Here is a 14,741-nt window from a genome sequence, read left to right as displayed (position 1 = left end):
TCCCTCTGTTAATGCAGCCTAGCACTGTGTTGGCCTTTTTGGCAGCTGCAGCACACTGCTGGCTCATATTTAGGTGATTGTCCACTAGGACTCCGAGGTCCCTCTCACAGTTACTACTATTGAGCAAGGTGCCACCTATGCTGTACTTGTGCAATTGGTTTTTCTTGCCTAAATGTAGAACCTTGCTTTTTTCACCATTTTATTCAATTAATTTTATTCTGTTTTACATTTCATCTAAATTAGATAAATTTATTTATTTATTTACTTATTTATTTATTTACTTATTTATTTGGTTTATATGGGTCACAGTTCAAGGTCTTATTGCTGATTTTCAGCCATGAATACCTGAAGGAATTCCACCACTCATGTGCAGTCTGACAATTAAAAAAAAATCAAATCTGTGTGCTGTGGTAGATGAGATATGTAGGCTTCTGGATTCTATTTGGATTATCAGAAAGTTGTAGCATCCCCAGGACAAAATCAATATCTAAAATTTTCAATAGCAATAGCACTTAGACTTATATACTGCTTCATAATACTTTACAGCCCTCTCTAAGCGGTTTACAGAGTCAGCATATTGCCCTCAACAATATGGGTCCTCATTTTACTGACCTTGGAAGGATGGAAGGCTGAGTGAACCTTGAGCCAGTCAGAATCAAATTCCTGGCAGTCAGCAGAATTAGCAATACTGCATTCTAACCACTGCGCCACCACAGCTCTTATTCCATCATTGTTCTATCCAAATGAGGATTTCCCTGTTAATAGCTCTTATTTCTTCATTTCTCTCCCATTAGTAAACTATCTCCTTTTATAGAAAATATTTCCTCTCCCAGTTAATTATTCCTTTACATCTTCTAGAAACTCTTCACATTTTCACATTGTATGTTTTTAATATATGGGCTTTGCTTCAGCCTACTTATTACATCTATTTATCTTTCCACTGCAGTCCCCTTACAATCTGTCTCCCTTATTTATTCCCTTCCTAGCTAGTTATTTGAGTTTCCTGCTTCCTAATGTTATTGGGATTTATTTGTGCAATTCATGTGATTTTGTTTTAAGGTGAAGTTTAGAAGGGGAAAAAAACAACAACAAAAAATCTTGGCTTGAAGCAACTCATTAAGCAAACCACCATAACTAAAGATTTCATAATACTTGTCATCTGGTCACATTCTACTGTATGTCATAAACCTCCCTTAGTATGACTGAGAGTGCCCATTTGTTCCTACAGCTGAGTAGCTTTTCTTCATTGAAGTTGTCTTTTATATTAGGCATATTTTAAAACACCTCTAAGACAATAGTGAGCATCTTGCGATCTCCCAGATATTGATGAAATATCTCCCTCATCAATACCCATCTGCATAAACAATGGTAGGGAGAAAATCATAGCTTAGCAACCTCTGGAGAACTAGTGATTTTTCTTGTCTACCAGCCCTTTTTAAACAAAAATATTTTACAAATGCACAAGTGATTAAGCTTCCCATTTTAACATGGAGAAATGGCCTTTTGGATGCTCTGATTTAGAGGGCATTTATATTTTCCACTCCATGAGAAATCTGTAAAAAGTAGATAAAGGAGAGCAGCAATTAGATAGGAAATGACTTGTGTACATGTTTGGATATTGAGAAGGTCATTTATAATTGTAGCTATTGAAAGCTACATGAAGTGTCTGTCTTTGATTCTGAATTCCAAGCTCATCCAGATATGGAGAAGATCTTGGAATAAACAACCATATTCTGTTTTCCGAAGAAGTCTTCTTTTGTCCCCCCTGCTCATTCTTTATTTTTTTAATAGTTGGGATATATACAGGGAGAAGGAGTTTTTAATAGCTGAGATATATACAGGAAGAAGGAGGCACATAACCATTTGTTTCCCCTTGAGAGCATGAATTTTGTTATACAGCAAAAGAAGAAGTTGAAGAAAGGAAGACGGGCTGACTTCTGGCCTTGATGAAGACCAACTTGGGTAGAACTATGTCATCTTCCACACCTGAGAAGTGGACATTTAAGTTACCTGCAGTTTTCAATGTTTTATACTTTTCTTTCATTGAGATCTGCAAGAATACCCCTGTGCAGTTGTCATGAATATACATGCAAGCATGAAGAAAAGGAACAGAAAGAAAATCAAAGGAGTGAGCAAAAGTAACAGTTCTCAATCTCTTAGCAATGCTTTCCTGCAACTGAACAGATGGCACAAATGCCTAATCAGGCCCTGTCTGCCTTTGTTTTGAAGAACTGCCTTGCTCTATCCTGCCCCTTTCCCCCCACAGGCTGCATCCCTTGGTGTTCCTCTGTGACCTTTCCCTTTGCACATGAGTGGCAGAGATATTAGTCTGATCACTGACAGCATTCATCAATGATAATGATCTGTCTGCAAAAGCATTCAGAACAAGAACTGAAACAACAGATATTCCCCCTCTCAGCTTGCTGTAGAGCTGCAGGTGTTGTCATGGTAAGAAGGTCAATCTAACAGTTTTGAGGGCAGTGGGCCACCAGTCTTGTTCCTTATAATGAATGCATCATGTTCTATCATTTTCTACAAAGAGGTCTTGACTGAATGCAATCTTTTTTAGTTTCACTAAAATCTGAAGTAATATAGCCACTTAACCGTATAAAAGAGGATAGAGTGGCTTATAGTTTGATATTGGTAACAGACAACAAAAGATGTCATTGAAATTTTTGTAGAGAAAATGTCTATTGAAGCACATCTTCAGATTAGGATTCACAGAACTACAGAAACATACCAATGAATAATATGGCTTACCAGATTCTGTAATGTAAGCATAGGAGATCTAATAACAAAATTTTAAGGCATCTTAAAAAAAACACCACTTTTAATATATAACACGCCGATAGCTAGCACTATAGAAATAAATGTACACAGCCCAGAGGATTGTCATTCCTGGTTGGGTCACGTATTGTACTTGTGGTATATAAACTAATCTCTGCTTATTCGTAAAAGGGCTGAAACAGTCCACCCAAATCAAAGGTACTGTGTTGTTGGAGTTGAATTTTAATTTTATCCCTCCCCCCCAAAAAAAGTGGTGAGTAATGGAACCATCCCCACTCCTCTACTTTTCATTGTTCCGCTCTCATTTCTTTGTTTCCATCTCTTGTATTAGAAGTGGATGAAAAGGGGTAGATGTCATTGTCAGACCTGCTTTGGCCCTTATAACTTTCTTCCTGGCTCAATATAAAAAAATAATCAAACAACGAAACCTTCCTACATCACTGGTTTATCTCCTGGAGAACTAAAAGGGACACAAAATCACACTGAAACTCGCTTCTATGGGAATTCCTTAATGAAGATTTGATCCTTAGACATTGGAAAATAAAGGTGTTTATGACAGGGAGATCAACATTATCACCTCCTAATTGTTGCAAGTCATCAAGCACATGTTCAAAGGCTCCCGTACTTGCTGTAGATACCCTCAAGGGTTTGCTTTGCAGTGAGGTTAATTTTATTATGTGGCCATAGTCTTGATGAGACCATTCTCCAGGGTCTATTATGACCTGTGATAAGAAGGAAGAGGTAATATAAAAGAATTGAAGAAACACTGATCATCACCAGTAGCGGTGAATGCTCCAACACTGGAAGTTTTTAAGAAGAGACTGGACAGCCATTTGTCCGAAATGGTATAGGGTTTCCTGCCTGAGCAGGGGGGTTGGACTGGATGACCTCCAAGGTCCCTTCCAACTTTACTATGATGATGATGATGATGATGATGATGATGATGATGATGATGATGATGATGTTTAGAAGGGACAGCATTTGGCGGGGCAAGCAAACTTTCCCAGTAGGCAGCTTTAAGACATTCAAGCAGCAGATGTTGAGATGTGGGAGCAAATGGCCAGATAGCCATGTGCCGTGCAAACTCCTGAGTGCCCATTAAGCAATCCTGTTACTGTTGAGAATTATGGGATTGTCTCAGTAGCAGTGTTGAAAATTCAACTGCGAAGAGGGAGTCAAGCTATTTTCCAAAGCGCCTGAAGGCAGGACAAGAAGCAATGGATGGAAACTAATCAAGGAGAGAAGCAACCTAGAACTAAGGAGAAACTTCCTGACAGTTAGAACAATTAACCAGTGGAACAACCTGCCTCCAGAAGCGGTGAATGCTCCAACACTGGAAATTTTTAAGAAGAAACTGGACAGCCATTTGTCCGAGATGGTATAGGGTTTCCTGCCTGAGCAGGGGGTTGGACTTGATGACCTCCAAGGTCCCTTCCAACTTTATTATTATTATTATTATTATTATTATTATTATTATTATTATTATTATTATTATTATTATTATTATTATTATTATTATTATTATTATTATTATTATTATTATTAATCTAGTCAGGTTTGTTACATGGATTGAATTGTAATCCATCTCTCTTTTTTCGTTTCTTGGTCTGACCCTGCAATCCGGTCTGTATCAAGCTGATAGTGTAAGGATACAGGGAAAAGTATATGAGAAAATAAAAATATTAAAATACCGCATCAAGTTGGAACTGAAGACAATCAGGTCCTGACACTTCTTCAGCACCTCTCTATATTCCAGGTTCTTTTCAGCGCTTTCATTTCATGATATTATCTCTTAGAGATTCACTTAACACAATAAAATATGTTATTATTTTCTGTCTTCAAATATGTGGTTGAATGCTGAGCTGGGATTACCACGTTTGGTAAATGAATGATGTAGCCCCATCATGGGCCAGCATTATGTATGGATTTATTGCTCAGTGACTTAGACAAAGAGCATATTCCTGGACATCCAAGAGGAATGTAATTATATGCAGGCAGATCTGGTGGCAGGTCTGTTTAATGTCTTTTGAAAGCTGTTTTCATGTACAAACTGGAACTGATTGACTGTGAAGAAAAGGGTCCTTCTTTTTCTTTGGATTAGATGCCTGCTAAAGATTTGATCAAGTTTCTACCATTGGTACCAAATACATGAACTAACAGAGTATGACCATAGATTTTTGCTTCCTATATCTGTCAGTATACCGTATTTCTCCATATATAAGATGCTATTTTTTTCCTGCAAACACTCTGTTCAAAAATCAGGTGCGTCTTATACAAGTGCAGCATCTTATACACGGAAAAATAATGGTAGCCTCCGCAGCCCATGGCATGCCTGTGTGGGTTGCCATGCCGCCTGGTGCAGGTGTCAAGCCCCTATGGGCTTGCCAATAATGGGAGAGGGGAGGGGGCAAGATTGTCGGCTGGCCGAACCTCCGGATTTGCTGGCTCAGCTGTTCGGTGCTCCACCAAACAGCTGATCGGTGCAGAGAAACTTGCATGCCAGAGCGTCTTATATAAGGGTTCATCTTATAGATGGAAAAATATGGTACTCATTTTACATTATAAATTTGCTCAGAGATTTCATTTCATTTATTCAATTTATGTGGCTGCCTATCTTGCACAAGTGATGCTGGGCAGTGAATACAGTTGAAAACATTAATGTAATAATAATTGTACATAAAACAAGCTACACAACAAGAATAAAATCAAAAGAACATCAGCTGAGGATAACCATCAGCAATAATTAACAATAACTCGTTGGCCACCTAATCTCCCAACCTGAATGCGTGGGAGGACACCCATGTCTTAAGGGCCTTCCAATTTTGTCTATATCACCAAACACTCTGCTTTTTGTGACACTGTAGGAGAAATTTAGAAGAGGAATGAATGTTCTTTTCTGATTTGACATTAACATTTACAGCTTACTTTAAACCAATTTGATTTTGGCATCCTGTATGAAAACAAACTCCTAATTCTCTGATTATATAGTTATATATTAAGGATTATATAACTTGGCAGAGTCTAGCTGGGCATAGTAGTATCTAGATAACCTTGCCTGACATTCAAAAGCTAAGCAAGGTCAGTTCTGGTTAACACTTAGAGGATCACAGGAAGAAAGCTGCAGAAACCCAATTTTATTTAGTTTACAAATGAGGCCTCCTTGTGTGGGTAGAGGCTCTTATTTTATCTTCTACATGCCTGTTTCTAGCAGAGAAACTACTGGTAAATCTGAATGTGAGTTCTAACAGATCTGCAAAAGGCAACTAAAAGGCTCTTGCTTTCTAAGAGGAGTTGCTTATGCAAAAAAGGAAAAAAGTAGATTTAAGTCTGAGAGAACAGTTTTGGTCTGAATCAAATGTTCCAAAGTCACTCTGCTCTTCATTTCTTGATGTATGTTTATCCCTTTCCAGCACTTTCCTATGCCTTTCTGTAGCTAGTAAACTTTGAGGTTCTCCAAAAAATCTGTTGGGCAATTTTGCAAGATAGCTTTAGATATTAAAATAGGTATATGTTTGATAAATCAAATGTGCCATCCAACTTTATTCTGCTTTTCTTTCTGGAGTTAAGTACTTTGTTTCTTGTAGGTATTGCAGGAACCCCAGTGACTTTTAATGAGAATGGAGATGCTCCAGGCCGCTATGACATCTATCAGTACCAGATCAAGAATGCTACGCCTGAATATAAAGTTATTGGGCACTGGTCAGATCATCTAAACTTAAAAGTAAGTGGATTTGTTCTGTTTAGATATCTGAATATTTCTAGGGGTTAACATTCTGTCTTTTCAACTTCAGAATTTTAAGTAAGAAGCACAGCTGTATTCAGAAAACTGTATAAAATCAAGAACATTGATCAAAATGGGCTTTTTAAAATTCAGGCTATCTTTATATAGACATCAAAGAGGGATCATACAGAATAAGATTTAAGTTTAGCTCTAGCACTGCTATATGATCTCATTCAATAATAACAATCCAATGTACAATCCAATTTCTAACTACATTTTTAAGGGTAGGCTGTGAAACATATTGCAATTGGAAGTATCACCAAACAAACATAAAATTTAAAGATTCAGTCCCAGGGACAAATAAATATAACATATTTGCTTTTCCCCATTTGTTTTAAATCACTAAAGGTGCTCACCCTTGATCTCAAACCATTCCAGGTGATACATTTCAATATTGAAATTAAAATTCAACAAGTGAAACTTAGATAAAGAATTTTGGAATTTTATGCAAACCCTTGTTTCTCTTTTAATGAGCAAATATTCAAAATTGGCTCAGTAGCTGTGCACAATAAAATCAAATTATATAGCAAATGAAGTGGGAGTTACAATAAACCAGACAGTGTGTGCATACAGCTTTGAAATAACCTTAAGAGGGAGAAAAAGATAATAGATTAAGCAGCAACAATGAGAGGTGGCAAAGTACAGAGCTTGAACTGTTTAGTGTAGTTTAGCAAGGTCATTGTGAGTGGGCACAGTTAGTAAAAGGCTACAGCAGGAAAATTGCAAAACTCAAGGGTTTGTCTTAGGAGACGAAGAATTTCTACAGGTTTTCAAAAACAAACATTTTTGCTTTAGGAGAAACTAGGGCAGGAAGAGCTGTAAATAAGGAGTAACACACATACTAACTGGATACATTATTGATCAAAGGCAACCATTTTGTGCTGCTTGGGTAGGACATTTGGCCCAGTCTCTTGCTCTGACCCAGGCTTAGGTAGGTGGCTGAGTTTCTTGCTTTCTCCCTCTCTCTCTCTGCTGCAGATGGAGCGCCTGCATTGGCCTGGGGGAGGCAATCGTGTGCCCACCTCCATATGCAGCCAGCCATGCAAACCAGGCGAAAGGAAGAAGTTGGTGAAGGGCATCCCATGCTGCTGGCACTGTGAGCGCTGTGATGGATACCAATATCAGCAAGATGAGTTCCATTGCAAGGTGTGCCGTCTCAGTGAGCGCCCCAATGAGAACCACACTGGCTGCATCCCCATCCCCATTGTTAAACTTGAGTGGAGCTCTCCTTGGGCCGTGATGCCAGTTTTCATTGCCATTGTAGGCATCATTGCCACCCTCTTTGTGGTGGTGACATTTGTGCGCTACAACGACACACCTATTGTCAAGGCCTCAGGGCGGGAACTAAGCTATGTGCTACTGACGGGTATCTTTCTTTGCTATGCCACCACCTTCCTGATGATTGCTGAGCCTGACTTGGGCACCTGCTCCTTGCGGCGTGTCTTTCTGGGCCTGGGCATGAGCATCAGTTATGCTGCCTTGCTGACCAAAACCAATCGCATCTATCGCATTTTTGAGCAGGGCAAGAAGTCGGTTAGTGCTCCACGCTTTATCAGCCCTGCTTCCCAGCTGGCCATCACCTTCAGCCTCATATCTCTGCAACTCCTAGGGGTCTGTATCTGGTTCATTGTGGACCCTTCACACTCTGTCATCGACTATGAGGACCAGCGGACTACAGACCCCCGCTTTGCCCGGGGAGTCCTTAAGTGTGACATTTCTGACCTATCCCTCATCTGTTTGCTTGGATACAGCATGCTGCTCATGGTAACCTGCACTGTGTATGCTATAAAGACCCGTGGGGTTCCTGAGACCTTTAATGAAGCCAAGCCCATTGGGTTTACCATGTACACTACTTGCATTGTGTGGTTAGCCTTCATTCCTATCTTCTTTGGGACATCACAGTCAGCGGAGAAGGTAATGGGCATGAGAGGGCAGAGGTGGGGAGGTCAAGTTAATCTTCCATTCTGTTCCAGGTCCTCCAGTGAAGAAATGCGCCTGGCATGTTTGAATCTGCAGAGTCTTGCATTGACCTGATAACTTGATAGCATTCAAAGGCTATTGAAATTATACTTTTTCTGCTTTGGGGATTTCCTTATGGTTTTTGTTTTTTTTTACTATTTTGGTTTTTCATCATATGCACAACTTACCTTGAATTTTTTTTTCCTGGATTACTCTTCTCTTTTTCTTTTCTTCTGTTCTGCATACTCTTGCACTTGTCACATTATTTTGTTTTATTCTTTTCTTCTGTTACACTCCCCCCCCCCATTCCTTAGCAATTCTTGGTTTTGGAAGACAGGAATAATTGTCTATGGAATATACATTATATTACAAAATGTGTGGGGATTGTACCATCCTTGAAAATCCAAGATTTCAAGGAGGAAGAGGTAAAAAAGGAGATGTTCCTTCCAGCAAACCTCATTTCAATGAATTTTCAAATGCTTTGGTGTTATTGAAGTATAGTTTTCAGACAGTGGCAACCACAAGCTGTCAAATGCAGAATAATGCAAGATGAGCAAACAAGTGCATATATGTCATAAATTTGTAATGCAAAATTGTCTATTATCTTTATAATGAGCATAAAGAGGCATACTCACTAGGAAATAGTTATTTTTTTATTCTAACAAGGTTATATAGTGGTAAATAGATTGAGAGATTTTTTTTTAAAATTTTCTCTAGAGTTCTAATGACTATATTTTTATTCTTTGTGTAATTTTGATTTCTACTTTGGTTACTCTCACTTTTGAAACTGGTGGCAGAAAAAGACCTAGTGGTCCCATCGAGTCTGACTTTTGAGCTTTTTTCTTTTTAATCAATTAATTAATTTATTATTTTTGAATTTTTGTTTTTGTTTTTTTATTTTTTTATTTTATTTTTGAATTTTTGTCAGATGATGCACATGTGTGTTTATCCCAAGCATGTTTATATTCAGTTAGTGATGATTAACCCACTACCTCTGCTGGAAGTTGATCCCAAGCTTTTGGTATTCTTTCTGTGAAGTAATACCTTCTAACATTACTTTTGAACTTCCACCTCTCAGTTTGAGGTGATGACTCTGTGTTCTTGATTTTTGTTTAATATTTAAAATACTGCCTTCTAGAACCTAATTCACATCCTTAATATAAAAGTTTCAGTCATGTCATCCCCCTCCTTCCCTTCTGTCCTCCAGGCTATACATATTTAATTCCCCCAGTCTCTCCTGATATGTTTTGTTCCTCAGACCTTGCATCATTTTTGATAACAGGATAGTTCATCATGATGGAAAAATTAAACCCTTTCCTGAAACTATTCTCTCTCTCTCTCTCTCTCTCTCTCTCTCTCTCTCTCTCTCTCTCTCTCTCTCTCTCTCTCTCTCTCTCTCTCTCTTTTACAGCTGGTAGTGATAATTACAGCGATTATAACTATCTATAATAGTTTAAAAAATCTAGCAACATCACATGAGAAAATGGTGATAATATTGTACAATATTATCTGCAAAATGTCAATCTCCTATCCTGGATCCTCAATTTGAGCAAAGTATGACTAAGTGAAGATCAAATGCCTTCAGGCTGCACTTCTTCAGAGGCAGTGTTCATAACAATTCGGGCATATTCAATATGCTCCACGATCAACATGTCTTACTCCCAAAACACCATTTTAGTTGAACATAACCAATTTTCTATCAATAGAACGTGGCCTCTTGATAAGGGTTTACATTTTTTTAAACTAAAAAGTATCAGGGCCCAAAGAAATCTGAAAACTGAAATGACACTACTCTAATGTTTCATAAACATGTCTCGTAAAATGGAACCCTCCCAGGATGTTTGATAAAATGTATGAGATCTCAGGTCAGGACTTTCCTTGTGCTTTATAGTTGTTAATAAATTTACTCACTCAAAAGTCATTAATCTAATTTATAAACAACAGCACTCTGTTTTTCCCAGTTTACCTACTAGTGTCACATTAATTTACTACATAGGCTTCTTATTCTATCCTACAGTTATTACCGGTATCAGTACTATCAGCCGAAAAATATCTGCCTTAGTGGATAGAGAAGAGCATCCATTCACTCATTCATCCTTCAGGGTATTTCCTCTCTCAGCTGGAATGTTGCTGGGATTTTAATTAATACTTGAGGAGCTTAGCAACACAGAGTTGTTATGACTGATTGCCTTGCCATGAAAGAGGTGGTATATCTTGCAGCAGCCAGACTCCCAAAGAAAATAATGCCATTATTTTGATCCTAAGCTCTCTAGGGCCCTCTCTTCCCTGCCAGATCAGGTTGTGTTAGAGTGTGACCCATTAGCTAATCAAATAGTAAACACTACCTGGCAGGCAATAGGGGTCTGTGAAGCTGGAATCCCAGTTGGTGTAGACTAGAACAGTGAAATGCCAGTAATACAATGCCTATTTGGATGAGATTTTGTTCTTCCACGCTCTGTTAGCATCACAGGAAAAGACATTATTTGGGGTCCTGAGCATTCCTGACCTCCTATCTCTCAACAGCTGTACAATTGCAAGTTTATTAAGGAGGATGTGGAAACAATCTATCAATTATGCATGCCATGCAAACTTTATAGGGAGAGGATTTCTCTCTCTGACATGACTGCAAATTGTCTTGCACTGGTGCCTGATGCTACACGTTTCTTTAATAAGGCCTTGTTGATTTGTTCAGTATAATAAAATAAAAGGTATTATATTATGATTAATGAGATGAGGAGTTTTATAGCTACCAACCTGACTTTTTTTAGTTTTCTTTACAATTATGCGGATCTTCCTGCTCCTGTGGATCTGGTGTTGCTTAAGGAACACCAGATATTATACACTAATATTATATACTATACAGAAAGAATTTTCAAACTTTTTAGACCATGGAATCTGTAAGACAATTTAATGATTTTCAGCCCCCTTAGATTCTCAGAGAATTCCCTCAAATTCTTGTTGAACTCTAGGATTCTGCAGAACACAATTTGAAAAACCTTAGTACAGAGACCCTTAATCAGATAGAAGCTTTTCTCTCTGCTAATACTATCTTATTTTTATTTATTTATTTATTAAATGTGTCTGCTGCCCGTCTTGCCACAAGATGACTCTGGGTAGCTTACAACATTACATTTAAAAGTTCTTTTTCTGTTTGGAAGGATTTATTATTGGAGCATTTACTTATCAGTATGCCCATGATCAGGATTGGAAAACAAAGTATACTTTCTAATTTATTAGTTTCTGAAAGGAAACTTTTATATTTATTTTCATTTTTAAATTTTATTGTCAAGCTCAAGTACATCAGCAGGAATTGAGTGACGATCAACACTGTAGTTAAGTTTTCATTTTTCCCCAGTCTTATGTTCATTTCACTTCATTTCTGCCTCAATTTGCAATTTGGAAAAAAGCCATCATAAAAATGCATATGTTACTTGTGTGCATTTCTCAAACTATGCACATTTTTGAACTTTTGCAAACATGGCCCCATTAATAATGCATTTTGGTACTTGTGTTTTTATGGATACATCTAGTATGTGTTCCTGCAGTATCCACACTTTCTGCATTAAAATGCAAACTGAGTTAATATCTTTCTGATTCATAGTGAGAATCCACATACTGGTATGGACACTTTGATAGATATCTAAAACCTATGTCAGCTGCCATCATCTTTGTAGGATCAGGCATATGCATAACCCTATTATATGTTATAGCAGAGCATAGTAATGGTAAGGAACTGGTAATACAGATTCCATTCTGTTCTCTTACTCAGCCAGTTGCTCTTTCTAGCAATGAAACTCATGATTACAGAGCCTGCTTTCACAATGCTTGGAGTCAAGTTTAAGTTACTTCTGAATGCAGCAATGGATACAGCTAAGTTTCACAACTGATTTCCTGACCTAGATTTCATTCTGTTTTGGCTCCCCATCTGGTAGGACCTTCTACATTTCATTTGCTCCTCAAGGCTGTTGCCAAGGTCTGAAACAGTCAGCTTCAGCTGAGCAGCAACCCAGACTTATCTGATATGTTTGCTTAGGCTTTAATAGAAAAACTCTTGCAGCACTTCACTAGCTAGCATCAGCAAAAATACATGTCATATCTCAATCTTTAATTATCCTGGTAAACAGAGGTATGGTAGGGGCACTCCCCATGTATGGGGAGGAGAATGTGTCCTGTCAAATTGTATAGCATCATTCTATATGTATTATTATATGTGTATATGTGTGGAAGAAAGTATTTTTGGTGTCTACAGAATCCTTGAATTAGCATCGGATTTAGTCAATTAGCCGTGTAGAAAAAAAATCTTATAATTGGTTGGCATATAGTAGTAAACATATAGAAAAAGCTGGCTCATGCTCCAGAAAATATGAAGCAGTCATTTTGCACTCTTTCCCAATCACCATTCAGGTCTCTTGGCTTGCATTTGACTTATTTATTTATTATTTGATCTATTATCTTCACTACTACTACCAATCACTTTTTTAAAAAAATGAGTCCAACCCAAATCTCCAAAGACTGAATGAATAATATATCACGGGGGTTTTAAAATGTTTAAAAAGCTTCAGAAGCTATTAATAAAAAACAAAAAAGACCTAGAACTGATCAAAAGGCAAAGCTCCTCCTCCTCCTCCTCCTCCTCCTCTTCCTCCTCCTCCTCCTCTTACAGAACCCCAATAAATGTATGGTACCCTTTTGATACCATAGAACACAGTTTGGAACCCCCAATGTTTAAAGAGACCTTATTCTTATGGATAGAAGTCTTGAGCAGCACATGGATTTTTAATACAGATTTGAAGCTGAAGAATTATGAAGGAAATAAATCCAGCATCACCAGAAAAATCCTTTATAATAACTTCTGGTTAGTAGCACCACATAATTAGCTGCCCATTGCTTTTTTCTGGCCAGGCACTGAATCTTCCCTCAAATTAACTCCAAGTAAATTTGGAGCTGTGCCCAAAATTAAATGTGTAAATCAAATTGCAATGTTTCTTTTGGAGAGAATACCATTAGGCCAAATTGGAGCATTATTAAATTTGTGAATCAGTTCCAATCCACTATACAGTAGAGTTCAGCAACTAAGCCATATCAAAGTACAGGAGTGTATCTAGTCTCAAGTTAAGAATTGAAAGAAATGTAGTAGGCTTTCTGTTTTGATGAAATGGCAGTGAAGAAACTAACAAGAAAGCAGGGGCTTTTTTTTTTTTTTTTTTAAGAGATTACTTCCCAAAATGAAAGCTTCCTTAAAGTCACTTTAATATGTTTGGTATAGTGTGGATAATAAAGACAGAAATTATAATGACTGTAGATTATGTGCAAGGTTGCTCACCTTCTTGCTGCAACTTGTGATGGAATAATTTAGGGTTGCTGAAAACTAGCTGTCAAGTTGCAGTTGAAAAAGGGGCTTTAGCTCATTTGGAGGACTCGTAATATGCAGTTTCCTTTTTCTATCCCATTGCTAACAAGCTGATTAGAAGCCTTTGCAGTAATTCACCTACTGTAGCTCTCTTGAGACCTCATACACAACACCTAATAATAAAGAGAGTTTCCTGTTTTTTATTTAAGACAGATTCCCAGGAGCTGGAATGAGTGGCCAACAAGGTCTTTTCTTTCCCTAGGCCAGACTGACCCAACATATTTTGAGGCTTAAATGCACAAAATTAAACACCCTATATGGAAAGGCCGATTATACAAATAATTGAATCTTAATTTCAATTTATCTCTCCTTTAAATTTCAAAAATCAAAATACAGGTAATCCTCAATATTCGACCACAATTGAGCCCCAAATTTCTGTTGCTTAGTGAAACATTTGTTAAGTGAGCTTTGCCCCATTTTACAGCCTTTCTTGCCACCACTGTTGTTAAGTGAATCACTGCAGTTGTTAAGTTAGTAACAGGTTGTTAAATGAATCTGGCTTCCCCATTGACTCTGCTCATCAGGTCGCAAATGGTGATCACATGACACCAGGATACGGCAACCATCATAAATGAGAACCAGTTGTCAAGCATCACAATTTTGACCTTGTTGATTATATACCTGGCTCCCTGCTATGTATCAACAGCCCTGCCTGAGCTGGCTGACGTGATAGCCGGGGTGGCGGTTGGGACCCCCAGACTTATGGTCTTGGGGGATTTCAACCTGCCATCAGTGGGGGAGACGTCAGCGGCAGCTCAGGAGTTCTTGGCTTCCATGACGGCCTTGGACTTGACCCAATTAATA

At 38.0% G+C, this 14,741-nt stretch overlaps 1 protein-coding gene across 1 annotated transcript in view; it reads left to right on the top strand.

The window, feature by feature from the left end:
- Window positions 1–14,741, top strand: part of LOC107291015 (metabotropic glutamate receptor 4) — a 268,099-nt gene that overhangs the window by 212,428 nt on the left and 40,930 nt on the right. The window contains exons 7-8 of the mRNA XM_015819964.1: window positions 6,372–6,508; window positions 7,547–8,482. Coding sequence (XP_015675450.1) covers window positions 6,372–6,508; window positions 7,547–8,482 — 1,073 coding nt within the window. The remainder of the gene's footprint in view (window positions 1–6,371; window positions 6,509–7,546; window positions 8,483–14,741) is intronic.

This window comes from Protobothrops mucrosquamatus, unplaced genomic scaffold (genome assembly GCF_001527695.2).
Source record: "Protobothrops mucrosquamatus isolate PMUCROS unplaced genomic scaffold, P.Mucros_1.0 scaffold1031, whole genome shotgun sequence".
NCBI lineage: Eukaryota > Metazoa > Chordata > Lepidosauria > Squamata > Viperidae > Protobothrops > Protobothrops mucrosquamatus.
This window is presented reverse-complemented; position numbering and strand designations above follow the sequence as displayed.